We start from the raw sequence: 26999 nt of genomic DNA, 5'->3' as shown, positions 1-26999 counted from the left end.
AGGAGGAAGAGTGGAAGCCCACCTCGTGCCCATGCGTCCATCCATGCTCTGCTCTCAGACTGCTGCTTCTCCCTGGGGCTAGCACAAGTGGAGAGAGGCTGGGAGCTTTACGTTTATGGGTCTTCTGCACTTGGAAGAACACGTCAAGATCTGAGGAAAACTATTTCCCCTGACAGTAGCGAGTTCATTGGGTTCCTGTGAGGATTCTGGAGATGAAGTCAAGTTTTCAGCACATGCTAAGTGCTTAACAAAACATATTGATTGATATTATTATTACAACCATTATCACTAAGTGTCAGGACAATAGCAAGGAAATGAGGTAAGGGTCAGTTGCAGGGAATAACACAGGAGTTTGTAAAATAAATGCCTTATAGTTATGGGGAAAAAACAGTTCAGGATATCTTTAAACTAGACAAGGGGCCAAATGCCAGTACTTACCAGGTTTTGTTATTGTTCCCTGGGGACGAGGACTATTTTGAAGGTTCTGGACGGGTAGAATGAAATTGGATTTAAAATAGCTGAGAGGAAGCAGAGCCCTTACTTAGATGAATGTGAAAGAAGAAGATGTCGTGGAACCAAGTGCAAGGAAATACTCCCAGTGATTATTCTCCTGTGAGGATTCCTGGGTCTTGGGCCATTGGCTAATTTGGATCTAATTTCCTATCTTGGACATGAGATTAGCTCACTTGCTTCTCCTACTTGAGGTTTCTACTAGTTGTTTAACTTCGAATTTTCTTTGGGGGTTCGATTTATTTTTTCTAGAGCTGAAAACTGCAGATACAGGCAGATAATGTACAGGGGACCATTTTGGTTTTGATCTATACTTCTCCCATCCCATCCAGACTTTATTTAAGCCCATGAGCTCTTCCGAGATTTTCTGCAGATTTTTTCCCCCCAGCTAGTTCTTGCAGAGTTTTAAAAAATAAATTTCCTGCCCTGGCCAGTTTGGCTCAGTGGTTAGAGCATCAGCCTGCGGTCTGGAGAGACCCGGGTTCGGTTCCCGCTAAGGGTACGTACTTCGGTTGCAGTTTGTCCCCGGCCCTGGTTGGTCGTGCGGGTGGCAGCCACTCGATGTGTTCCTTCACATCGATGTCTCTCTCTCTCTCTCCCTCCCACTCTATCTGTACAAAAAATGGAAAAATGTCCTCGGGTGAGGATAAAAAAAAAATAAAAAAATAAAAAATAAATTTCCTGAAAGATTTGAAAGCAACAGTTTTTCCAGTTCTCTGTTGACCTCTGATTTGAGCTAGGCATAATTTTTGTTTAAGGCAATTTTCTAAATTACTTCTCTGAATTCTTCCCCTGTAAATGAACATCCAGGGCACTTCCTCCTCTTCCTCCTTTGCTTCCACCCTTTCCCATCTCACTTTCTCTCCTGCCTTCTTCAGCAGTGGGCTCCAAAGTCCCTGGCTTGGTATAAATGATGTTAAAGTCAGCCAATCAGATTTTCTAAGATTCAAGGGTGACTCAAGAGGAAGCAAGTTCCTGTCTCCTCACTTTACAAAGCGTAGTCACTTTAAGTTATTGCCAGAGAGATGAAGTCAGAGAGAAGCTCAGGAGTGGATCTATAGGAGTACAGAAACAATGCTTCCATGCTGAGAGTGAAAAACACTGTGAACAAGAGGAGAGGAAGATGAAAACACGGGGAAAGCAGCAGCATCAGAATACGCCAGTGTTCTGTGTGTCCCCCTCAGGAGGCTTTGGGAAGTGGTTATTCCAACCCCGGTGGGTCAGTTTCAGGAATACAGCATGAAGAAACATGCGTATGATAGGAGAATGCTGTCATAGTCGTGATGACTAGAAGGTTGTGCTGGTTGTTCCCCATGTTCCCTCACCTGTTCCTCGCCTGAGCTAAGACCCAGCTTCCGTGGTTTAGGAGAACCAATCCAACCATGGTCAGGTGGCTGGAAGTGGACACCTGCCATAACAATTTGAGGAAGCATGTTTCAGATCCTCCCCCCCAATATTAAGCAAGCTCTTAAAATGATAAATCTAATGACACCACGAACTGTACTTTTAATTGAATTTATTGGGGTGAAATTGGTTAGTAAAATCACATAGGTTTCAGGTGTACAATTCCAGAATGCATCATCTGCATGTTGGATTGTGTGATCACCATTCCAAATCAAGTCTCCTTCCATCACTATTTATCCCCCTTTGCCTTCTTCTAACTCCCCCAACCCCCTTCCCTTCTGGTAATCACCATGCTGTTGTCTGTGCCTATGAGTTTTTTTTGTTTGTTTTTGGGGTTTTTTTTTTTTTGCTTAATGTCTTCACCTTTATCACCCAGCTCCAGACCCCCCTCCTCTCTGACAGCTGAAAGTCTGCTCTCTGTCAATGAGTCTGTTCCTTCTTTTGTTTTGATGTTTCAAGCAATGGGTATTTCATGGTAATGGCACTACAGCTGAACAAACCTATATTTGATTAAAAATTGGGTCTATTTAGAAATCCCTGAATTTCGAGTAAACCAGAAACTGTCAATCAATGTGGCAGCTGAAACATCCACTCTGTGAAGCAAAACAATAGGGCTCATATCAGAGCCATCTCCCAAGTTTGAAAATTAACATCATTTTGTCATCCCTCTTACAAGTCCATCTTTTTGTTCTTTGAGTTGCTCTTTACAGCATCTGCTAAGTGGCTTTGTTATTGGATTTTAGGGCTTGGCGCAATATTCCGTCCTCTTTTATGGCTATTACGACAATAAGCGAACAATTGGATGGATGAATTTCAGGATGCCGCTCTCCTACTTTCTGGTGGGGATCATGTGCATTGGATACAGCTTTCTGGTTGTCCTTAAAGCGTAAGTTTCTGGCATCTTGGGAAGCAAGCAGTGATTTCTGGGTACAATCGACAGAATGGATATAATTTATTTTCCTGTTTTACGTTTAGAGGATGCAGAGTCTATGAGATAAAATGTTTTAGTACTGACACTCATGTTAGGCTATTATATCCTCCAAACAAAAGGGTTGGACACTAGTGCAAACCTTTGGGTTGTCTCACTGGGCGGCACTGGGAGCTGTGTGCCCATCCTGTGTTTAAGCGTATTTTTAAAATGTGCTCTTTGTACTTCAACATGTGAATTGATGTTGCAAACAAGACAGGGGAAACAGCTGCTGACCCCTCGTTCTGAGTACAGAGGTCTGTGACTTGCAGAATCAGTTCAATAGGCAGAATCTGTTGTTCTCCACTCTTTTTTTTTTTTAAGCCAGTATAATCACTCATCCAAAAAATTTCAGCTGCATAAAACAGCAAAAACAAATGGCCTCCAGCGAGTGCCATGATCAACTGCATCATCATAGTTTGTCTTAGCGAGGATTTATTAGAGCACGAGGAAGAATTTTCCTGGGAACTGATGGAACAGCAATTCATTTCTCCTCTGCCTGAAAGATACAGGGTGGGGTAAAGTAGGCTGACAGTTGTTTGTATAAAAAATAATGCAATAATTAATAAATCATAATGCAAGAATAAACTCCGTGTTTCGCATACTCACAACTGTAAACCTACATTTGCCCACCCTGTATTTGCAACACTCTGCCTAAAGACATTGCAGAAACCTAGCGCAGTTGTTCGAGGCAATGAGTAACCTATCCTTCAGCCAGTTCTCTGCACGAGCTTAGTGGAAGAGTTGAGACACCTCAATTAGTGTCCCAACCCTTTTATTTGACTCTGTACAGGGTGTTGGCCATTTGTTTCATTTCAGGGAAGGATCTCTGTCTGAAGGTCCAAGTCACCCTGAGCAGGACATCTCTGGAACAGTCTGTGACATGCTCTGGGTCTGGTCTCTGCCACAGTTACTGGTTCTGCCAAAGAACACTGTCATATTTAGTTTTTAAGCTCTTTCAGGACATGACAAAAGCCTTAATGAGACTTCCATCCTAAATATTTATCTACTGTCTAAGTGTAATGAGAGATCCTTAATATTAGATATCTATCTACCTGATACATTCCAAAATCTAAGGTATTTTCTAGTCTTTAACCATTTTGCTTTGGCAAGACTAAAGTAAAGGGTGCCAGTTACATGACTATTGTTTCTGTGTTGGTCCTTCAGTCTCCTTAGTCACCACGGAAGCAAGTTTGTGTATGTCCGTTACTCAGCTCCTTTCAGTGACTCTGCAGAGGCTGTGAATCCTGGCGGGCTTCCCACCCGGTCTGCATGGATTCAAATCTCCGTTCTGCCGTGTTCTAACAGGCCTCTGACAAATTGCACACATAGTCTGTTCTCTAGTTTCCCATCTTAATAGAGTTGTAACAACACCTTGGTCTTAGGATGGCCTTGAGGACTAAATGAGTTAATACATGAAAAGTACTGAGCACATATCTGGCTGATGGTAGGCAACTGATAAATGTTAATAATTTTGTTAACGATTATAATTCATAGGCTTATTGAAGCAGTCACCTATGGTTATGCAGTTGTACATTAGTGGATTAGTGTATTCATTACAATAACTTTCTGGTAAGTAAATTTAAAGGTTATAGAGCAGCATTCTGTAAAGAAATACAAGATGAACCATACATCTCACTTAAAATTTTTTAGTACCATATTAAACATATTACACAAACACAGGTAAAATTAATTTTGTTTTATTTATTTATTTTTATTCTTCATTAATATTTTTGAGAGAGAGGAAGGAAAGATAAACATCAACTTAATTAATTTTAATATATTTTATTTAACTTAACATATCAAATGTATGTTAAAATATAATTAAAATATAATTATTATTGAGTTTTTTTGGTACTCAGTCTTTGAAATCTTGTGCATATTTTATACTATCACATTTCAAGTGCCCAGTAACCAACCACATGCTGCTGGTGGTGACCTTATTGGATAATGCCAGCCTAGGGATATGGCAGTTTTTCTAATTAGTTTAAAGATGCCGTGGAGGATAGCTGCAAGGCACCGAATCCACATTTCCCCCCTAAAAGTCATTCTTATTATGCCAGTCAAAGGTCCCTCCCTCTGACTTGTACCTTTGGTTGTTTGTTACTTGATTTAAACTCACTGATATGTATAGCAAGATAGTTACAAAGCAATTCACAAGGCCTAGCTCGGGGAACAAGGCCTGGTAGAAAAAGAATTGATGAACATCTGTAACAAAAATAAATTAAGACAAAAGAAAAAGAAAAAATTGATGAGATATAAGTGATTGTGCAAAATCATGTATCATCTTCGCCCCCTCCTCCTTAGCCTAATGGAGTGTATTCTTGGAATAATCATGGGTGGCTTTATGAGCTACATTACTCAAATCAAGTCGAAGGGAATCTAGGTGTTCAAGTCAATTAGGCTACTGATGGACTTTGACATCTTGCCCATACTGTTTGTCTAGGCATCCTTATTTACAAAATGATGGCAAATACCTATTTTTAATTACTTAATAGGGAAACTGAAAGGCACCTTAATGAGATGCCTCTTGTTATCTTTTTTTATCCCAACAGGCTTTCCTAAGACTTTTACCTGTTGTAGAGTTTGTTGAGATTAGATATACTTCCTTTTCTGTTTGTGAGTCTGGCCATAATAGACTAAGCTAACAAACGAGCACTGAATACCTAAATAATGTGCATGTACAAGCCTCAAATAGTATTAAAAATGTTGTCCATATAGACTATCCTCTATATATTATAAACCTATATATATCATAATCCAACTTCAGCACACTCACATAAATATTTTTAAATTACGTAAAATTGAAATATATCTATTAACCCTTAAACATTACAAAGTAGGTATTAGTTTACTTATTTTATGGATGATAAAATAATATTAGAGATACTCAATGACCTGCTCACAGCCATTTGACTGTGGAACTTATTTAAACATAGATTTTTTTTTTTTTTTAGTTCAAAAGACGTTTTCTACCCAGTATACCTTGCCATCTCTTTGTATTGTGCTACTCCTTACCCAGGCTAATTTGTTTCAGCCATCAAATTTGGTTGTGCAGCCACTACTTATTTCTATTGGGTATATGAAGAAATTAAGTTAAGTTGTTTGATGATTTTATTAAGCTCAAATAGCCAGTAAATTTTACAACTGAGCTTTGAACACCATTCTCTAATTTCAGCACTTTCCCCATAGTCTCTGATGATAGTACATCTACGGTGATAAGGTCAAGGATCTGCCTCTATCTTGACCCGGGTTGCTGTTTTAATTCTATATTAAAATTGTTCCTTATTGCTTCTTGCCAAATTTCTTTGACGTTATATGAACTCCTGTGGTTAAAGGTTTTGTGAAAAAAAACATTAAACTTATCAAAACTATGTCTTACAAGACAAGATAATGTTAAAATGATGACCAACCTCACACATTTCTAAATAAATGATAATTTATTTTCTCCCTTTTACCTAGATGTTCAGTCCCTCTGTCCACTTTCTTTTCACTTCTTTTGTACCTGTTTGCCCAGACAGCTATTATTTTCCTAATATTCTGTCCAAAAGTCTGCTATGTCTCTTGACATCCTTCCATAGGATCCTAGCCTTAAAATTATCTTTCTTCCTCCTTCCAATTAAACCTTACTTTGCTGCAGGAATCTCTCTTAGCTAGCTGTCTTAGAGAAAAGCAGTCAGAATCCCTCATAGACTTAGTCTAATTGTTACTACTCCAATATTTTCAGTGGAGAAAGCAATGTTTGAAGTCTCTAGTGGTGGACTTCAGAGCCCACAGCAGGCTATGGAAGGGCTGGCCTACGAGGCGGAGAGTCCCAGCAAATCCCCCAATCCCATATGATTGTCTACTCTTCCTCAAACTATGGTTGGCCTTGTTTCAGAAATGCCAAGATTTCCTGCTTCAAGCAGGAAGGTGATGAGGTTTGAGGAACTTAAAGTCCCTTGTTCCATTTTACATTACTGCTTAATGGCTGCATATGAGATCATGAAATTTAACATGAAAAATACTCTTGTTGCAAGCATGGATTAGGAAGAGTGGTACCCTAGAATGAATGGCAACCATAGACGAAGTGAGATGATACAGTCAAATCCCATCATGATGACAAGGACAGAACTGGACAGCAATAGCATAACAAGCAGATGATGTTGTGCCATGCGAAAGCTGAGGGTTAGCGTAGCCTTTCTAACCTCTTCGGTACCTGCCCCCTTTCTTGCCAGGTCCCACATGCTTGATGTTCCCAGTCTGCCTGTCCAGCTTGAGCCCCCTTATCTGGGAGGCCAACTACAGCTACAGAATGTTGACAATGATCAACTTTTATTCAAATTGTATCTGTCAAACTTTCATTTTTATTTGAGGCCCAGTGCAAAGATAAAGGATGGCATCTTAATCAAAAAAATATTTCTCTCCCTAGGCTAAACCATGGAAAATGTTTAATTTCAACCCTTTTTGACCTCAGAGATGGCACTTGATGTGGTTCAGCATTTTGCCTGGTGTCCTAGGTTGAGCACCAGAGAGCAGTGGAAAACCTAAGCCCTTCCCTACCTCTGTGGCTTACTGCTGGATAATATACACCTCATGACCTTATAACTTTAATCCCCAGCTGTAAAAAGAGAACAGTATTAACTACTCTGAACTCTTGCTAAGTTTATGAGAAGGATAAATATAATAATACACATAAATGCCATTTGCAAAGGGTAAAGTAGAAGATTAATGTAAGGAATAATTACATTTAGTTATTTTTCGTAACACGTTTGTCCATTTAAGATATATAAACTTCCATAAGGGGTGGAGAGTGGGGGGATTTAGATGACTTTAGAGATGCCTGCCAGCCTCTGTTGTCAGCTTTCTGTCACTGTGCATCTTCCTTTTCTGTTCCATATCACTATAGTATTTAAAACACCAAAACCTGCTCGGTTGGTGTGGCTCAGTGGTTGAGCATCAACCCACGCACCAATAGGTCAGTGGTTCAATTCCCGGTCAGGGCACATGCCCAGGTTGTGGGCCGAATCCTCAGTGGGGGCCATGCAGGAGGCAGCCAATCAGTGTTCTCTCTCATCGATGTTTCTCTCTCTCTCTCTCCCATCCTCTCTTTCAAATTAATGAAGAAAAAAATTTTTTTAAACACCAAACCTTATGGAGCCATTTTATAATATGTATCATATGAAATCTCGTCTTTCCTATTTATAGTGATAAGGGAAATAAAGCATGTGGAGTAAGTAGAATATAGTTCTCTAACCATTGAAATAAACTGTTCAATCAAAAAAAATGTTTTTTAAAAAATCACTGATTAGAATATATATAACCACTTGGCATTGAGGTTATATGAAAATCTTGATTTTTTTGATCAAGACTTGTAGAGTATGGAGAAATTTCATGCATTCAGTATAATCACTTTTTGGGAAGAGACTGGGGGGAAACAAAAATATATGCAGTTATTTCCTGACCTGCCCTGGCTTAGCCCATCCTTAGGCTTCCGGGGGTCTGGGAGCCACCTGCAGTCGTGAAGAGCAGTGTCAGAGCCTACCACATTTTCTTTTCCTGGGGAGGGACCCAGTAGTTTTCCTCAGGTTTCTGAAGAGAGCCTTATCCCACAGAAAGTTAAGAGCCAAGTATATGAGACTAAGAGAACAGCTGAGGAGAACAAATAAAAAATATGTATTTTATATAATCTATTGAATTGTTAAAAATCATTAATGTCTACTAGCCTTTTAATCTTCAAAGCCTGAAAAATGTACTTTTACTCAAAGAATATATAAGAGACTTCTGATTCAAGGTGCCAATTATTATTTTTGTGTGTGTGTGTGTATGTGTGTGTGTGTGTGAAGCTAAAGGATTAAAACATTGCTTTATGATTAATTAGAATTAATTAAACTGAAATGAATAAATAAAAAAAATAGTGAATTTTAAAAAATGTCTTTTAGCTATTGAGTCTCCAATTTGCCTATAATTATGATGTTTTGACACCCCCTGCCTTCTCCCCCACTTTTTTTTTTTTTTTTTTTTTTGTATTCTTGTTGCTGGATTAAACTCCCTGTTTTTATAGGATGACCAAAAATATTGGTGACGATGGGGGTGGTGATGACAACACCTTCAACTTCAGCTGGAAGGTGTTCACCAGCTGGGACTACCTGATTGGCAATCCAGAAACCGCAGACAACAAGTTCAATTCTATCACAATGAACTTTAAGGTATAAACTCCAGCCAGGGTCTTTTCTTTGTGTTTCTAAAAGTAAAATTGGAGCTATTAAATATGTTCCAGCTAGCAAAGTATCTTGAAAGTTTAAAAAAAGAGGAACTCATCAATTCTGTCTACCAGGATCTGGTCAGGGTTCTGATTGTGACTGGAAAATATCTGATGACCCATGACAGCACTATTTCTTCTCTAAATTTGGTAATAAAACAATGTCCTTAAAATAGGACACCATTAGTCATCAGAATCAGATATTTTACATAATAGAGCAATGCTCAATATTTAAAATGACTTCGAAGTATTCTTTTGTAGCTTTAAAAAAATTGTACTGGAAGAGAATTTAGAATGAAGACTAGCCTATTCGATCAATCAGAGTGGGTCTATAAGAATTCCCCTTTTCTCTCACTTGCTGGCAATATTCACTGGTTTGTGCAATCCCAGATTTAGTTTGTTTTCATTCTTCACATTCTGATGTTTGCAAAATTAATTCCTGAGTTCATGATACTTTTGTAGCTCAAATATTTCTTTTTTCTTTTCTTTTTCTGGTTTTCCTGGGTAAAGGAAGCGATAATAGAAGAAAGAGCAGCCCAAGTAGAAGAAAACGTCCACTTGATCAGATTCCTGAGGTTTCTCGCTAACTTCTTCGTGTTTCTAACACTTGCTGGAAGTGGATACCTCATCTTTTGGGCTGTGAAGCGATCCCAGGAATTTGCGCAGCAAGATCCTGACACCCTTGGGTGGTGGGAAAAAAATGAAGTTCGTCTCTGCATGCTTTTTATGTGCTTAGAACCTAACATTTGAGATTTTGTGGGCGATGCTTCTATGGTGGAAGAGAAAATAAGTCCACTCTACCTATCCCCTCCATCCTGCCCTGTCCCACATTTTCCACTCTATTCCAGCCCTATTTGCAAACTGTCTACTGTGTCTGTTTTTCATTTTGGGACATTCTGGAAAGTTATAGTTGGAAGAGATATTAATACACATATATCCAAACCAATATATTTTACTAGTGGAGATGATGAATCTCAGAGATTAGGTGATGTGTTCGTGGTCACAGAACCACGGAGAAGAGTGAGAGTTAAAACCTAAGACTCTTGGTTTCAAACCCCATACTCTTTTCATGACCTTATGTTGATTTCTCTGTAGATCCTGCATCTGTCATTGAAAGATCCAACTGTTGCCTGAATTCTCTGAAGCAGTGATGATAAAGCCTTGGTCCCTGTGTTTATCTCACAGACACATTCAGGTTGCCTCCCCTACTATGGGCAACTCTGGGCTTTCTTCTGCTTTTCACTAGCAGCCTAACTCCCTGTCTCCATTTTCTCCTCCTCACCATATCCGCCCCTCCCCCCCCCCGAATGCTATTCAAATTAGGAAGGTTAGCTCTTTGCCAGGAATTAAATATTATGATTGTGATTTTTTCCCCACCAGCTCATCTGCCCATTTAGCAGGTCAAAGAAGGGGGGCCAGAGGTAGATATTTAGAATCAGGAAATCATTGATCATATGGTTTTGCTAAGGCCTGTTCCCTTTAATAAAATAATCCTGCATACAATGTGGCACCACTTAGTTTTTTCAAAGTTCCCACATGGAAATGTCTGCAGAGCCTTGTAGGCCAAAAAGATCAAGTCTTCATAAGTATAGAATCGCCTTTAAAACTTTTGGACAGAAAATGGTATAACTCACAACCAAAGATTCCAAACAGAAATATTCTGGGTATTTCAGAAGTGGTAACACTGGAAATGAAAGGCCACTCATTTAAGAGACTATTCTTTCTTATAGTTGTGATAGTATTTACAGGCAGAATTATCATGCCACTTTGGTCCAAGGTTCATATTGACCATATTTTTGTATAAACCACAGTAAAGAATGGCTCTTTGTAATACCCATTTTAGGGGACCCCTGAGTTCTAGGGGCCAACAAAGGTAATAATGGGGATTTATGAATAACTTTATAAATTTGATGAAACAGAATTAAATTTACTTTATATAAGAATACACAGGATCTGCCAAGTTTTTACTTTAACCTAAAATTATATCATGCTGATTTTTAGCCCCTGCTGGTCATGCATATATAATGTTCTTGATAAAAATGGAAAAATTGTATTGACAATTATTTTCTGAATATAGCCTGGTACTTCTAATCATTCAAAACATGGAGTCTGCTAGGGGGGATAGGAATGCTTAATGGTGACAGTTTGAACCATATATTTAGGAAAGATGGTTGCTAAAATAATCTGAAATCTTTTTATTTTATTTTTAATTTAAGGAAGACTTTTCCCCATCATAAAAGTAGTACCTGCTCTGGATTCTTTCCTTTGACTTAATTTAGCCATATGATATAATCACAAGAGTGCTAGTTAGTCAGAGGGGAAGGAGCACACATTTCCTACTTGTCCTATTTCTCTCTTTTTTCCTCCCTACCCTTCTCCCTCTTAGCATTCTCTTGCCTTTGACAACATGAACCAGTTCATCTTTTTGAAATGGTCTTGCCTTGGCTTCAACAACATCATGCTATGTGTTCTCATCTTGTTTCTATGAATGTTCTCTGTTTTTTGTTGTTGTTGTTGTTTTTTATAAAAACACATTCTTTTTTGTTTGTTTGTTTGCTCCTAATAGTTTATGTTTCCATTTAAGTTGAGTATTTAGTCCTGATCTCATCTCGAAGAATTCATTCATTCTAACTGATTAAACTAGTCCACATGCTGATAATTGTCAAGCTAGTATTTCCAGTTTGGACCTCATTCTTCAAGCAAGTCATTCTCCATATCCTTTGGAAATATGTGGTGTAGTGCATCACATTTGTGCATCACATATCAGAATCAGTTACCATGTAGAACAACAATGTGTTCTTTAACTACAGAGTGATGTACATTGCATCCTTCATTATACCAGGAAACATTATTATTACTGGCACATACACAAGCTCATATACAAATAGATCTTAAGAATGTGAGTTCTTATTGTCTTTGATGTTTTATTAAGATTTTGAATTTTTTAAATACATGAAATAATATCCTTTAGTCTAATAAAAGATCAAAGAAATCTAGCTGGAATCTTGTAAAATTCTAGAGGAAAGCAATAATAATTTCTAAAAGCCATTAACCTCATTTATCCTTTGTGTCTCCTTGTAGATGAACATGGTCATGTCCCTCCTGGGGATGTTCTGTCCAACATTGTTTGACTTGTTTGCTGAACTGGAAGACTACCATCCCCTCATTGCTCTGAAATGGCTACTGCTACGCATTTTTGCTCTTCTTTTAGGCAACTTGTATGTATTTATTCTTGCCTTGATGGATGAGATCAACAACAAGGTAAGTCTTGTGTCTGGATTGTCCTTACCATCAGCACATTGTTACATTCCCAGTCTCAAGATTGAAATCTTTTTTTGTTCTTGTTGCTGTGGTTTCTAGATTGAAGAGGAAAAACTAGTAAGGGTCAATATTACCATATGGGAAGCCAACTTGATCAAGACCTACAATGCAACACTCAGTGGAAATAGCACTGGGCCACCCTTTTTTGTGCATCCTGCAGATGTACCTCGAGGACCCTGCTGGGAAACAATGGTGGGACAGGTAATATCACAAACAAACAGAAGTACATGACAACTAACGCATTAAAAAAAGAGCAGAGTTGCCCTGGCCAGTTTGGCTTAGTGGGTTAGAGTATTGGCTGGCAGTATTCTTTTTAATGGCTGTGTAGTATTCCAGCTTTTATTTAATCTACTCATCTACTGATGGGCACTTGGGCTGTTTCCAGATCTTGGCTGTTGTAAACAATGCTGCAACAAACATTGGGGTGCATATATTCTTTCGAATTGGTGTTTTGGGATTCTTAGGATATATTCCTGGAAGTGGTATCATTGAGTCAAAAAGCATTTTTAATTTTTTGAGGAAACTCCATAATGTTTTCCACAGTGGCGGCACCAGTCTGCATTCCTACCAGCAGTGCACTAGGGTTTCCTTTTCTCCATGTCCTTGCCAGCACTTGCTGTTTGTTGATTTATTGATGGTAGGAAACTATTCTGGCAGGTATGAGGTAATATCTCATTGTGGTTTTAATTTGCCTTTCTCTGATAATGTGTGACATTGAGCATTTTTTCATATTTCTGTTACCCATTTGTATGTCCTCTTAGGAGAAGTCTCTATTCAGGCCCTTTGCCCATTTTTATATTGTATTATGTATCTTCCTTGTGTTGAGTTGTCTAAGTTTTTTTGTTTTATATATATATATTTTGGAGATTAACCCCTTATTCTATGTATCATTGGCACACATGTTCTCCCATACAGTGGGTTCCCTTTTCATTTTGTTGATGGTTACTCTTGCTGTGGAGAAGCTTTTTAGTTTGATATAATCCCATTTGTTTATTTTTTCCTCTATTTCTCTTGCCCTAGGTAGCATACTGGCAAAAATATTGCTACGAGAGATGTATGAGATTTTACTGCCTATATTTTCTCCTAGGATTTTTACAGTTTTGAGTCTAACATTTAAGTTTTTTTATCCATTTTGAGTTTATTCTTGTATATGATGTAAGTTACTAGTCTAGTTTCATTTTTTTGCTTGTACTTGTCCAATTTTTCCAACACCAATAATTGAAAAGACTATTCTTTCCCAATTGTATGTTCTTGCCTTCTTTATCAAATATTAATTGACCATATAAGCATGGGATGATTTCTGGGCTCTCGTTTCTGTTCTATTGATCTATATACCTGTTTTTATGCCAGTACCAGGCCATTTTGATTACAATAGCCTTATAGTATAGTTTTATATCAGGTATTGTGATACCTCCAACTTTGTTCTCTTTTTTCTAGATTGCTGAGGCTATTTGAGGTCTTTTTTGGTTCCATATAAGTTTTTGGAATATTCTAGATCTGTGAAATATGCCATTGGTATTTTAATACAAATTGTGTTAAAGGTATAGATTGCTTTGGATAGTATGAAAATTTTAATGATGTTAATTCTTTCAATCCATGAACATGGTATATGCTTCCACTTATTTGTATCTTCCTTAGTTTCTTTATTCAAAGCTCTATAATTTTCTTAGTACAGGTTTTTACTTCCTTGGTTAAACTTATTTCTAGGTACCTTATGTATTTTGTTGTAATAGTAAATGGGATTGTTTTCTTAGTTTCTCTTTCTGATAGTTCAACATTGGTGTATAGAAATGTCACCAATTTCCGGGTGTTAATTTTGTGTCCTGCTACTTTGCCAAATTCATTTATTAGATCTACTAGTTTTTTGGTGGACTCTTTAGGGTTTTCTATGTACAATATCATGTCATCTGCAAGTAGTGACAATTTTACTTCCACCTTTCCAATCTGGATGCCTTTCATTTCTTCTTCTTGTCTAATTGCTGTGGCCAGGACTTCCAGTACTATGTTTAATAAAAGTGGTGAAAGCAGACAACCCGGTCTTATCCTTGATCTGAAGGGCAATGCTTATAGTTTTTGTCCATTGAGTATGATGTTGACTGTGGGTCTGTCACATATGTCCTTTATTACATTGATGTATGTTCCCTCTATTCCCACTTTGCTGAGAGTTTTTATCATAAATGGGTGCTGGATTTTATCAAATGTTTTTTCTGAATCCATTGATTTGATGATGTGGTTTTTATCCTTTATTTTGTTTATGTGTTGTATCATATTTATTGATTTGTGGATATTGTACTGACCTTGCATCCCTGGAACAAATCCCACATAATCATGGTGTATGGCTTTTTAAAATGTATTGCTGGATCTTATTTGCTAATACTTTGTTGAGGATTTTATTTATTTATTTATTTTGTATTATTATTTTTTTAATCCTCACCCAAGGACATTTTTTTTTCCATTTTTTTGTTCAGACAGAGTGGGAGGGAGAGAGAGAGAGAAACATCAACGTGAAAGGGACATATCGAGTGGCTGCCACCTGCATGACCCAACCAGGGCCAGGGACAAACTGCAACCGAGGTACGCGCCCTTAGCGGGAACCGCACCCGGGTCTCTCTGGACTGCAGGCCAATGCTCTAACTGCTGAGCCAAACCAGCCAGGGCTTTGTTGAGGATTTTAGCAGAAAGCATTAGTCTTATAAACTAATATAATTTAAACATATATGAATATCATTGGATGTCCTCAGCCTAAATCAGATGCTCATTAAACTTAAGCCAATAAACTGATTTTACTTGTGGGGAAAAATACAAAAAATGTATATAGTACTAGAACATAACATTGACAGTTGAGTCCAAAAAGTATGGCATAATTAAGGATTCTATTTTACTTTATTTTTTAGCTTTTAGGGACCTGATAAATCCTTCTCTTTTTATTTACATGTTATTAAGTACTTAATTTTCAGACATGTACACTTCATACATGTTTATAGGAACATGTTATGTATGAAAAGCAATGAAATGAAAGCTGCCTGCACATAGTAGAGAGGTGCTTGAGATCCATACTGTGGTAGACAGATTAATCCCCCCTCAAATATGTCTGATTCCTAATTCCTGGAACCTGTTCATATGTTACCTTACATGGTAAAAAGGAGTTTGCTGCTGTGAATATGTCAAAGGCCTTGGGATAGAAAAAGTATCGTGGAGTATGTGGGTGGGCCTGATGAAATGACAAAGTGAGACAAGAGTGAAAGTCAGGATGACTAGAGGTGCCAGTGGAACCAGAGGCTGCAGTGATGCCTTTAGAGCTGGAGGAGGGGCTGTGAGCCAAGCAATGCAGGAGGCCCCCAGAAGCTGGAAAAGACAAGGAAGCAGATTTCTCCCTGATGCCTGCACCTTGGTGTTAGACTTCTGGCCTCCAGAAGTGGAAGAAAATATTTGTGTTGTTTTAAGTCACCAAGTTTGTGGTTATTTGTTAAGGCAGCAGGAGGAAGTGAATACACAGGACAACATAGGTTTCTATGTTTCAAGCTTCCTTGAAGCAGTCTTATCATGGTTTTCAACATGAGTCTGTTTGATCAGATCTAGGCTGCTTCCTAAATCTTCAACAGAAGTTGAGAGAAATAAAAAGAAAAGGAAAAAAGGAAGTATAGAGATGTTCCCTTATGTGCAGACTGGCATGAGGGCTAAGGAACTTATTCTTTACCAGGAACACACCTATTAAACAGGATTAATAGACTATAAAGAATAAGATTGGAGCCCTGGCCGGTTTGGCTCAGCGGTTAGAACATCCGCCCGCAGACCAGTGAGTCACGGGTTTTCAAAGGCACGTACCTTGGTTGCGGTTTGTCCCCGGCCCTGGTCGGGGTTGTGCAGGAGGCAACCAGTCGATGTGTCTCTTTCACATCGATGTTTCTCTCTCTCTCTCTCTCTCTTTCTCTCCTTCCCTCCCACTTTATCTGAAGATAAGAAACAAGGAATAAGATTGGAGCCCTGGTCGGTTTGGCTCAGTGGTTAAAGTATCAGCTGGCAGATTTAAGGGTCTTGGGTTTGATTCCTGGTCAAGGGCACGTGACTGGGTTGCAGGTTCAATCCCCGGCCCAGGTCCCATCATGCAGGAGGCAACCAATGATGTGTCTCTCTCACATCAATATTTCTGTGTCTTTCTCTCTCCTCCCCTCCCTTCCACTCTATCTAAAAATCAATGGAAAAATATCCTTGGGTGAGGTTTAACAACAACAAAAAGATTGGATCTACTCACTTCTTAGGAGGAGGTAGTGATTAATTAGACATGAATGCCCACTGCAATCTAAGAGAATACTTTTATTTCTGATAATGCAGCAGCATCTGTGATATTCCCACACACGCTGAATTAAAATAAAGGAAAAATCAGTTATTTAAGTCATCTTCTCTGGAGCTCCTGAACCATGCTGTTTGTGTCATGTTTTCTAAAAATACCCTGTTTGTAGTTCTCTCCTTTGCTTCATCATCTTTCCTTACTGCCATGTGTAGTTGGGTTTCTGTTTGACCTCACTTTTTCTAAAGGAGCATGGGGCACTCATGGGAGAGTCTGCAGGAGCTGCCAGGAAGGGGTTGTGGCTGTGAATGGGATGTTGATGAGGCAGGTGGAATCCATGGGGACAGAGAACACAGAGACATAGAAGCCCTGAGTGCTGGGAAGTTCTGGCCTTTAAGAGATCAATATCTATATTCACGCCCCTAGAAACTTTTCTTTTAGCCACTTAAAGGAAAAACATGACTCTAGAAGAATTAGTAAAGGCAGCTGTTTCGAATGTGATGTCAGAGATGCACTCCCCAAAGGCTCATTCATTGTCCTAGGAGAACATTCCAGATGTTCCCTCTTCTCCTCCTCCATGAATGTGCTCTGCTTTGTTTTTTTTCTCAAGGATACCGTAAAATCCCTTCGAATTAAATATAAGGTAATTTGTGACTTTTTATTTTTATTTATTTTTATCACTGCAGGGAATCTCAAGATATAGTCAGTCTCATCTCCAGTGGCATTTGATGGGTAGGCAGCAGAGCCATTCTTGGGAGACAAGAGCTATTTGAAGCTCTATACCAAGGTCTACATTTTAAGCCAGGAGAGAAAGTACCTCCTTGAATATTAAATTACCCTCTGAGATAAGTTGTATATTTTATAGATGAAGAGACTATGACTTAGAAAGGTAAAGCAATTTGCTGAAGATCTCAAAAGAAGTCAATGATTGGAGCACTGCAGAGTCTAATTAGAATCTGTGTCCTTGTCCATAGTGCTGAACTGGCCCCCAGAAACATGATTAGCAACAGCACATGCTCTCCAGACTCCTGCCGTGGAATATGGACTATCTGAGACCCTTTGTGATATCCCTTGCCTAATGCCTTCCCTTTACCTGCTAATGATCTTAGGTTTACTGATCAAAGCTGCCTAGACATTTTAACTAAATGTCATTGAATGTAAATTGTTAGGTGTGGAGCTCGGGGCTCAATAGGAAGCCTGTGTGGAGACCTTGCTCCCATCCTGACATACATGCTGGATCTGGGATTGGACAGTGTCCATTTTTTTTTAAATTTTCTTTCTTGTAAATCAGTGTATTGCTTCTATAATATAGAAATAAATATTTTTACATTTTAAATGATGTTTGAATCCTCTTATGCTATTTAATTGAAAGTTGGGACAATGCTTAGAAGAAAAGAATTGCAACCATTGGCGTGAGGGTTCTTAGGAGGTGGGGAGGATTTCAAAAGCAATCTGAACCTGTCTGTTGCCTGAGGAAGTCTTCCCAACCTGGCAGTGGAGACCTAAAAATATCCCTCCTAGCCTACCTCTAATTGATGCTGGTTATTAGAATCTGCACTCACATTGCCTGGGGGATGAAAAGGAGAACAAGAGTAGGAGAGAGAAAAGCTATAGCCAGAAATAACTGCAGAAATTTACTATCATTCGGTCACTCATTCCATATTTATTGAGTGCATTTAAGTGCCAGGGATTGTGCTAGATACTAGAGGTACAGCAGGAAACAAAGGCTGACCAGTTCACTGCCCTTGTGAAAATCACAATCTCTTGGCATTAAATCCACTAATTAAATAATTAAGCAAATGTTGCAAATTTACAATGGCAACAGGCACTACAAGAGTGAAATGCATAGAATCTGAGAACTTGTGATAGGGAAGTTTGCCTTGTCAGCGAAGTGAGAGAGACTTCCCTAAATCAGTGATGATGCAGTGATTATATATATATATATATATATATATATATATATATATATGCACAGATTGAGTCATGAGATGAGGTAAGAGGGATTGAGCAAAGACCACATGCAAAGGTCCTATAGCCTAAAGAAGTGTGGAGTATTAGGTTGAACGAAAGCCAGTGGGGTTGGAGTGGAGAAGACAGAGGGAAGAATATGAAGAGGTAGACAGGAGTCAGCTCATACAGAAACTCTCCAATTGTGTAGTAGCCTCACACTCTCTGGCCTATTTTTTTCTCTAGCTATTGCTGCAGCAGACAGTTGTATGCAGCTGTTACCTGACAGCATCTCAACTGAGCTGTACACATGTTCTTACCTCTACCCTAGAGATTCTGTGTGTCACCAAATGGAGCATCAATGTCCTATGGGTCCTTGCTAGACTAATGGGAATATTAACACTAGGACCATTTAAAGAGAGAAATACAAATTTTAATGCAGATAATATCTCAACAGGAATTTGTGCGGCTGACCGTCTCTGATGTTTTAACCACCTATGTCACAATCCTCATTGGGGATTTTCTCCGGGCATGTTTTGTAAGATTTTGCAATTACTGCTGGTGCTGGGATTTAGAATATGGATATGTAAGTATGATATTAATTTTTTCTCTTATAAGATCATTTTTTGTGGTTCATTGTTTACACACACTATGCAAAAAGAAGACATCTCAGAATTTAGAGGGTGGGTGTCAGTCCAGCAGTTCCCCCTTATCTGCAGAGAATACATCCCGAGACCCCCTGTGGATGCCTGAAACCACAGATAGTACCGGACCCTATTTGTATTATTTTTCTCCCTATACATAGACATCTTTTAATGTAAAAGAAGCACTTTATGGCTTCTTTATGGCACATCTGAATTGCCAGCATCACCACTCTTGTGTTTTGGGCCATTATTAAGTAAAAATGTTATTTGAACACAGGCACTGCAATACACGACAATTGATCTGATAACCAAGACGGCTCCTGAGTGACTAAAGGAGCATCTGCAGCGTGGACACACTGGGCAAAGTGCTGATCCACGTCCCCAGCAGGATGGAGCAGGGTGGTGCAAGATTTCATCACACTACTTAGAACAGCAGGCAATTTAAAACATATGAATTGTTTATTTCTGAAATTTTCCATTTAGTATATTTGAACTAGAGTTGACTGTAGATAACTAAAACTGTGGAAAGCAAAACTGCAGATAAGTGGGGGTTTGGGGAGACTACAGTAAATAAAGACCAATGAGTATGGTTTTAATGCAGAGGGAGTCAGACTTGACAGCTTACAGTATTCTCATAAATTAGCACAGGATGTATGAAGCAATGGGTGGTTAAACAGTAAATCTTGGACTCATGGTCAGCTCCTTCCCCTTGAAGCTTGCTGGCATTTCTAGAAACAGAGTAGGATGGATAGTGTCAACTGCTTATTCTATGAATTTCTTTGAATGCTACTAAATAAACTCCTAGACACTTATCATGGCTGGTCAGTGTGCAGTGCGTTGGGGAATAGAAGGATTTAATAAATATGGTGCTTCCTTCGTAAAGCTCGCAGTCTAAGAAGAGTTCAGCAGAGACAAGCAGGGGCTTTTGAGGAAGGCCAGGATGCTGGTAGGGCCCTGGCAAGTAGTGGAGCTGAATTCCAGCACATTGACTTCCTTTCCCATGACAACCGCACAGGTTTCTCTGAGCCCCACTGGTGCTGACTTCATCACCAGCTCATACTCTGCGCTCGGCCCTAGGTCACCCCACAAAGTTCAAAGGCAGCAGCAGAGCCCTTGTCACTACTCTGTGGTCTAACACACTCCAGGTGCTCATTTCTCTTTTGCAAATGAAACCATCATCTTGGGAAATATGACCTGGGGGGTCGTCGTACTCCTTTGCTTAAAATCCTCCTGTAGCTTTCTTAGAAGGAATTACAAATCCCTGTCTAGGACTTTCCATACCCTATATGAGTTGTTTCTTTTCTTTCTCTCTGAGCTTATCTCTTACTACTTTTGCTCTTTCTTTGTAAAGTCTACAAACTTTCGAATTCTTTCTTATGCTGAAACACAAGATAGTCCTTGCACATCCCAAGAATTTGGCATGGCTCATTTCTTCTTGTCATTAAGGACTCAGATAATATGTCACCTCCTTAGGGTTCTTCTCTGACTGTCCATTCTAATGCAGCCTACCAGACACTCTCAAGAAAATGTTTTATTTTATTCATATGATATATGGCCATTTGACATTTCCTTTTTGAAAGGTTCTTATTATCTGTCTCCCTCTGTTAGGATGAAAGCTGTGTGAAACAGAGGCCCTGCCCTCTATGTTTAGAACTATGCTTGTCACATGGCAAGCACTGGGTGTTGACTGATTGGTTCAATGTTGAACTTCCACATTCCAGCACCGCCAAGGCAACACCATCTACTGACGGAATTCTGCTTGCTTCTAGGCATGTGCCCATGGAATCAGCTCTGGCTTAGTATTCTTTTTGTTGTTGCTGTTAATCCTCACCCAAAGATATTTTTCCATTGATTTATTTTTTAGATAGAGTGGAAAGGAGGGAGGGAGAGAGAGGAGAGAAACATCAACATGAGAGAGACACATCAATTGGTTGCCTCCCATACAACCCTAACTGGGGCCAGGGATTGAACCTGCAACCCAGGTTGACTGGGTATCGAACCCAAGACCCTTCGTTCCACAGACTGACACTCTAACTGCTGAGCCAAACTGGCCACATCTGGCTTAGTATTCTTGAGCCAATGATGTTTCTCTTCTCTCTAGTGAAGGAATGTCTTTTATTGCTGACTTCCCTCTTGTCTCATGCCGGAAGTCTCAGAACAAGTCCTACATTAAGAACTGTTTTCAGGACTCTAGGCTAGATCCTCTGCCTTGCTCTCTGACTTTGAGATCATACCTTTTCTTAAGTCATCTCTGTCACATTCACTGAAAGTGGCTCTCGGATGAGCCAAAGCAGTTAGGTAATGCTCTTGGGTGAACGACAATGAGGTAATGCTGTATAGATCCAGGATGCTGTTGCGTGGCTTTCCCATTCCCTGCTATGAGGTATTCAGCTGGCTCGGTTTCATTTCTATTTTCTTTGCCTGATTCAGCTCTTCCAAAGCAGACATAAAAATTGCCTTGTTGTTGTTGTTGTTGTTAGACTATCACTTAGCTTATGTGCTTGCCTTTTATGCCTTCCCACTTTCGTCTTAAGTGCTAGAAAAGTTTGCTTTAAATGTGAAGTCAATACAACACGACATGGATGCATAAAAGCTATAATTAAATGGATAATTTATTATTCATTGAGTGCTGACAGTGCTCTTGAGTGAATACAAAGTACAGGAAAAAAGACAAATTCCTGTTTTAGGTCATAGAGAAAGAATTTTCTTCCGTGTTACTTTTGGAAAGCTCTTCAGAGGGAAGTTCAGCATGAAAACAAGGTTTACAACATAAGGGTTGAATGATAGATCTTTGATTTGGATCCAATTATCACTGGCCCACCAATTGAGCAACTTACACAATTGAATGCCTGGTAGGTGTGAAACATTATGAGCAAACCTCTGCGCTGGGTGCTAAGGAGATACAGAGGCAGAAAAGATGGAGGCTTGAGGAGAGGTTGCAAACTTGGTCCTGCAAGCTAGATTCAGCTTACAGATATTTTTTCCTTTGGTCTGCAGAGTGGTTTGTCTGTTTCTAATGAGCTAATATTTAAAAACTGGGAGGTTTGCATGGGAAAATATGGATTTATTGCTTTTCTTAAAGTATTGGAAGACCTGGAAATATTAGACCCATATTCCCACTCGGGAGAACTTGGCTAGAGCTGGAAAACCACACACTCTTGGTTTCATTCATTCACTGGTTTCTCACACTCTTCACTACTCTGTAATCTTGCAGGCTCCCATTGTCAGTACAATGGCAGAACATTGTACATGCCACAGGAGAGAGTTATATGACTTTGGGACGGGAAGGAAAAAGGTGACTAGACAGGCAGACATGACAAAGGAAGAGACATTTGAGCCAAGTCTTGAAGGATGATCAGCATTTTAAAAGATTGAGAAGGGCCCTGGCCGTTTTGGCTCAGCGGTTAGAGCGTCCGTCTGTGGTCCTGAGAGACCCGGGTTCGGTTCCCGCTGAGGGCACGTACCTCGGTTGCAGTTTGTCCCCGGCCCTGGTCGGTTGTGCGGGTGGCAGCCACTCGATGTGTTCCTTTCACGTCGATGTTTCTCTCTCTCTCTGTTCCTCTCTCTCCCTCCCACTGTACCTGGGCAAAAAATGGAAAAATGTCCTTGGGTGAGGATAAAAAATAAATAAATAAATAAATAAATAAATAAATAAATAAATAAAAATAAATAAATAAAAGATTGAGAAGGAAGGAGGTATTCTCTGAGGGACAGGTGTAAGACAGGGCCCTGCAGCTGGAAAACATGGGCAGTGTAGGCAGAGAACAAAAAATCTGGGAAGTCCAGTGTGTGTTGAATATGAAAATAAAAATCACACTGCCCTGGCCAGTTTTTCTCAGTGGTTAGAGCATTGGCCTGTGGTCCGAAGGGTTGCAGGTTCAATTTCAATAAAGGGCACGTATCTGGATTGTAGGTTCGATCCCTGGCCCCAGTCAGAGGCAGCCAATCAACATGTCTTTCTCATGTTGATGTTTCTCTATTTATCTATCTATCTATCTATCTATCTATCTATCTATCTATCTTTCTATCTTTCTATCATCTCTATTTCCCTCCCTCTCTTCTTCCCTCCCTCCCTTCCACTCTATCTAAAAATCAATGGAAAAAATATCCTCAGGTGAGGATTAAGAACAACAACAACAACAAAATCACAGGTAATCCCACCACTCATGACATTACTTATTTGGATTATTTGAATCACAAATTATTAACATTTATTTATAGGTAAATAAATACTGTATGTAGATTCATTATAGAGTTTTTTATAAACATATTTTAAATGTATATGCATATTATAAATGTATATTTTATATATTATTAGTGTATGTAAAATACATTTTTAAAAATATGTATTTTAGTTGCCTGCTTTTTTCACCTAACAGTGACTATTTCCTATGCTGTTAACTCTTCTTTTATGATATAGTTTTAAGTTTTTATTTATTTATTTATTTCCATTGATTTTTTAGAGAGAGAGGAAGGGAGTGAGAGATAGAAACATTGATATGAGAGAGAAACATTGATCAGCTGCCTCCTACATGCCCCCTACTGGGGATTGAGCCTGCAACCCAGGCATGTGCCCTGACCAGGAATTGAACTGGAACCTCTCAGTCCATGGGACAACACTCAATCCACTGAGCCACACCGGCCGGGCCTTGGACACAGTTTTTAAATGGTTGTGTGATATTCTGTATATGAATATACTATAATTATACACATAGCTGATCAGTGGTGGAGCTATGACTCAAACTCTATGTCTGATCAATTTCTAAGCCATCAATTAGATTTCCATCATGTTGATTTTCACTGTAATACTTAACCCTAGAAATGCCAAGGACTCTGTCACATCACGACTAATTTATGAGCCATTCTATGGCATTTATAATGTAAGGTGCTCCCAGGCTTACACAGGAGAATGGAGTTGGCAGGAGAGGTTGGGATATAGAATTAGAAGATAAACCGATGTTCCTAGCTAGTAAGAAGGTATTATTTAGCCATCCAGGAAGGTGGTATGATAAAGAATCAGCAAGAAGTCATGGGTATCCCTTGTGGGGATGAGAACATGGGGAAAGGGGCAGAGCAGGCTGGATTTGAAGTTCCACTTGCATATTGGACAGAATCTGTGTACAGCCAACTAAGATTAAAGTGCAAAGCCTTAAGGTGTTGAATCATCCTGGTAGATGAGGCAAGGATTTGTCCTAAATCAGTGCTTCTCAAATATGAGCATGCATCAGAATTCCCTGAAATAGGTGACAACTGGATTTCTGATTCTGGAGAAGGGTGTTGGGCCCGTGATTGTGCTCTCTGGTTCCGAGGTAAAGCTGCTGCCTCGGGTGTGGGGACCACACTGAGAAGTATGGCCTGAAGCCACGGGCAGGCCAGCCTGTGGCTCCTAAAGGAGTGGTTCCTGCTGTGGGGAGTGAGGTTTGTGTGGAGACAGTCAGGCAGGTTGTTGCAATAACAGAATTCTCTCTGAGGTCCTGAATTGCATTTCACAATATTCATAGGTTGATGATCTGCCCCAAATAACTAAACTTGTGGAGACACAGTGGGTTTTCCCAGGTTCTTTAGTCCAGTGAGCACCATATGTCTTTCCTCGGGGTAGATGACTGACTAGCCCATCACAAGCAAAGGCGTCTATAAACAATATAACTTCCAATTCCTTGACTATTGTGGCCCTCAGCCCAAAACCAAATGGGCTCCTCAGTTGCTGACCCCTAAAAATCTTATTAGTGACTTTATTATGCATATTTCATTGGAAACACTTATTATCTCAGATTTCAAGAAAACCTTTTTATTTCCCAAGCTTCATTTACCTTTAAGCTTTTTAGATTTTAGAGGCAATTAAACACACTGCAAATTGATTTACACTGACATCAAAATATTGCTTTAAAAATGTAAACTATAATATAATCTTATATGTTTAAAAAATCCACCTCTAAAAGAATAAGCATTGAATTTTACTATTCTGTGTGTGTGTGTGTGAGGGGGTGTTGCCTTCTTACATTTGTTTTATTTTTAGAGTGAGAGTTTCTGAGTTTAATGTCTACAGTACTTAATTCCATTTCTTTTTTTTTTTTAATAAATTATTTATTTATTTATTTTTGTTACAGATATTTTACCTTTTTTACCCTATTGGCACCCCCGACCCCCCCACCCCCCGCCTTAATTCCATTTCTAAGGAGTTTATAGAAAAGCCATTCTTTTATTGTTGTTGTTAATTCTTACCCTAGGATATTATTTTATTGATTTTTTTTTTTTTTTTTAGATAGAGTGGGAGGGAGGAAGGGGAGAGAGAGAAAGAGACAGAGAGAGAGAGACAGAGAGAGAGGTGGGAGAGACACATCAATTAGTTGCCTCCCGCAGGACCCTGACTGGGTCCAGGGATTAAACCTGCAACCTAGGTACGTGCCCTTGACCGGGAATCGAATCCTCGACCCTTCAGTCTGAGGCTGCCATAGAAAAGCAGTTCTTGAATAACCAGGTATAATTTTGAAACAATTACATATTTTAGATCAGAAAGGGATTTTAGAAATTATTTCGTTTAGAAGTCAGCAAATTTCTCTATAAAGGGCTGGATAGTGTTGTGCTTCTGCAGGTGTGATATGGTGATATAAGGAGAAATATCTATTTTGGTCTTTATTCCAGGATTCTGGCACAGAACCCCTAATGCCTTTGTGACTTTCTGAGCAGTAGAGGTGCTAGGAACAGTTTTTGTTCTAACGTTTGGCCTTTGACCCTGGTCCCTGACACAGAGCTCCTACATTCCTTGGAATTTCTTGGGTGATAGGAACATTTTTTGTTCTAATGAAGCAACTCTTGGCGGTTTTGGATAGCTTCAGGATGGGGGCTGGTCACCAGAAAGTCCAAGCCATGATTAGAAGCTTAAAACATTCATTCTCTTCCCCCATCCTCCAGATACGGCTCAGGGGCCACAGGGTGCCAACCGCTAATCTAATTTGTTCCATCACCTTATCTCTGAGGAAACTGAGGCCTGAAGACATTAGTGACTGGGCCAGTTCACCCAGCTAGGAGATGGTAGGGCAGAGTCTTGTACTCAGATCTGCATCCCTGTCAAGTATCTGTGCCACAAAACCACCTATAACGGGGGGGGGGGGGGGCTGCCCTCTCCCCGTTGTCTGCAGCGGGTCAATTTACACATCAGAGCTTTTATTCCTCCAGCAGCCCTGCTGCATACGGGGGCAGAGGTTCCCTGTGTGTCCTTTCAGCTTTTCTAGTCAGTCACCTGGTAACAAAAATATCACAGCTCAGTGACCTTTCAGAGGTTTGCATGCTCATGAGAATAAAGGGAAGGCAGTTCTGAAGGTTGGACGTTTTTGTTTTCTGCAGTTTAGTGGGCTACACCATGACACTCTGCTAAGAGGCCAAGGTTGAAGGTTGGATTTTGGAACTGCCACAGAGCAGCTGCTCTAAGGCCACCCAGCGGAGCGTTTGTCAAATGTGTTCTGTGATCTCACGGGGCTCCAGGAGAGGAGGATGTATGGTCCAGAGCAAAGTGCTCTCGGGGAAGGAGAAAGACCCAGAATGAATGTTTTTCGTGATTGGAAGCAATTTATTTCTCTCCATGAGGGCCTCATTTTTTTCATTGCTGATTTTAAGACAAAAACTATCAACAAAATTTCTCTCTCTCTCTCTTTTTTCCCCCATCTTATAAACGTTATG

General features: G+C 39.5%; 1 protein-coding gene across 1 annotated transcript in view; it reads left to right on the top strand.

Annotated features, from left to right (window-relative positions):
- Positions 1-26999, top strand: part of TMC1 (transmembrane channel like 1) — a 111085-nt gene that overhangs the window by 58285 nt on the left and 25801 nt on the right. Inside the window, 6 exon segments of the mRNA XM_036261702.1 lie at positions 2658-2800; positions 8925-9069; positions 9633-9827; positions 12204-12383; positions 12483-12644; positions 19136-19264. Coding sequence (XP_036117595.1) covers positions 2658-2800; positions 8925-9069; positions 9633-9827; positions 12204-12383; positions 12483-12644; positions 19136-19264 — 954 coding nt within the window.

Source organism: Molossus molossus, unplaced genomic scaffold (genome assembly GCF_014108415.1).
Source record: "Molossus molossus isolate mMolMol1 unplaced genomic scaffold, mMolMol1.p scaffold_m16_p_14, whole genome shotgun sequence".
NCBI classification, from domain to species: Eukaryota; Metazoa; Chordata; class Mammalia; order Chiroptera; family Molossidae; genus Molossus; species Molossus molossus.
The sequence above is the reverse complement of the archived record's forward strand: the minus strand, read 5'-3'. Positions and strand labels throughout refer to the sequence as shown.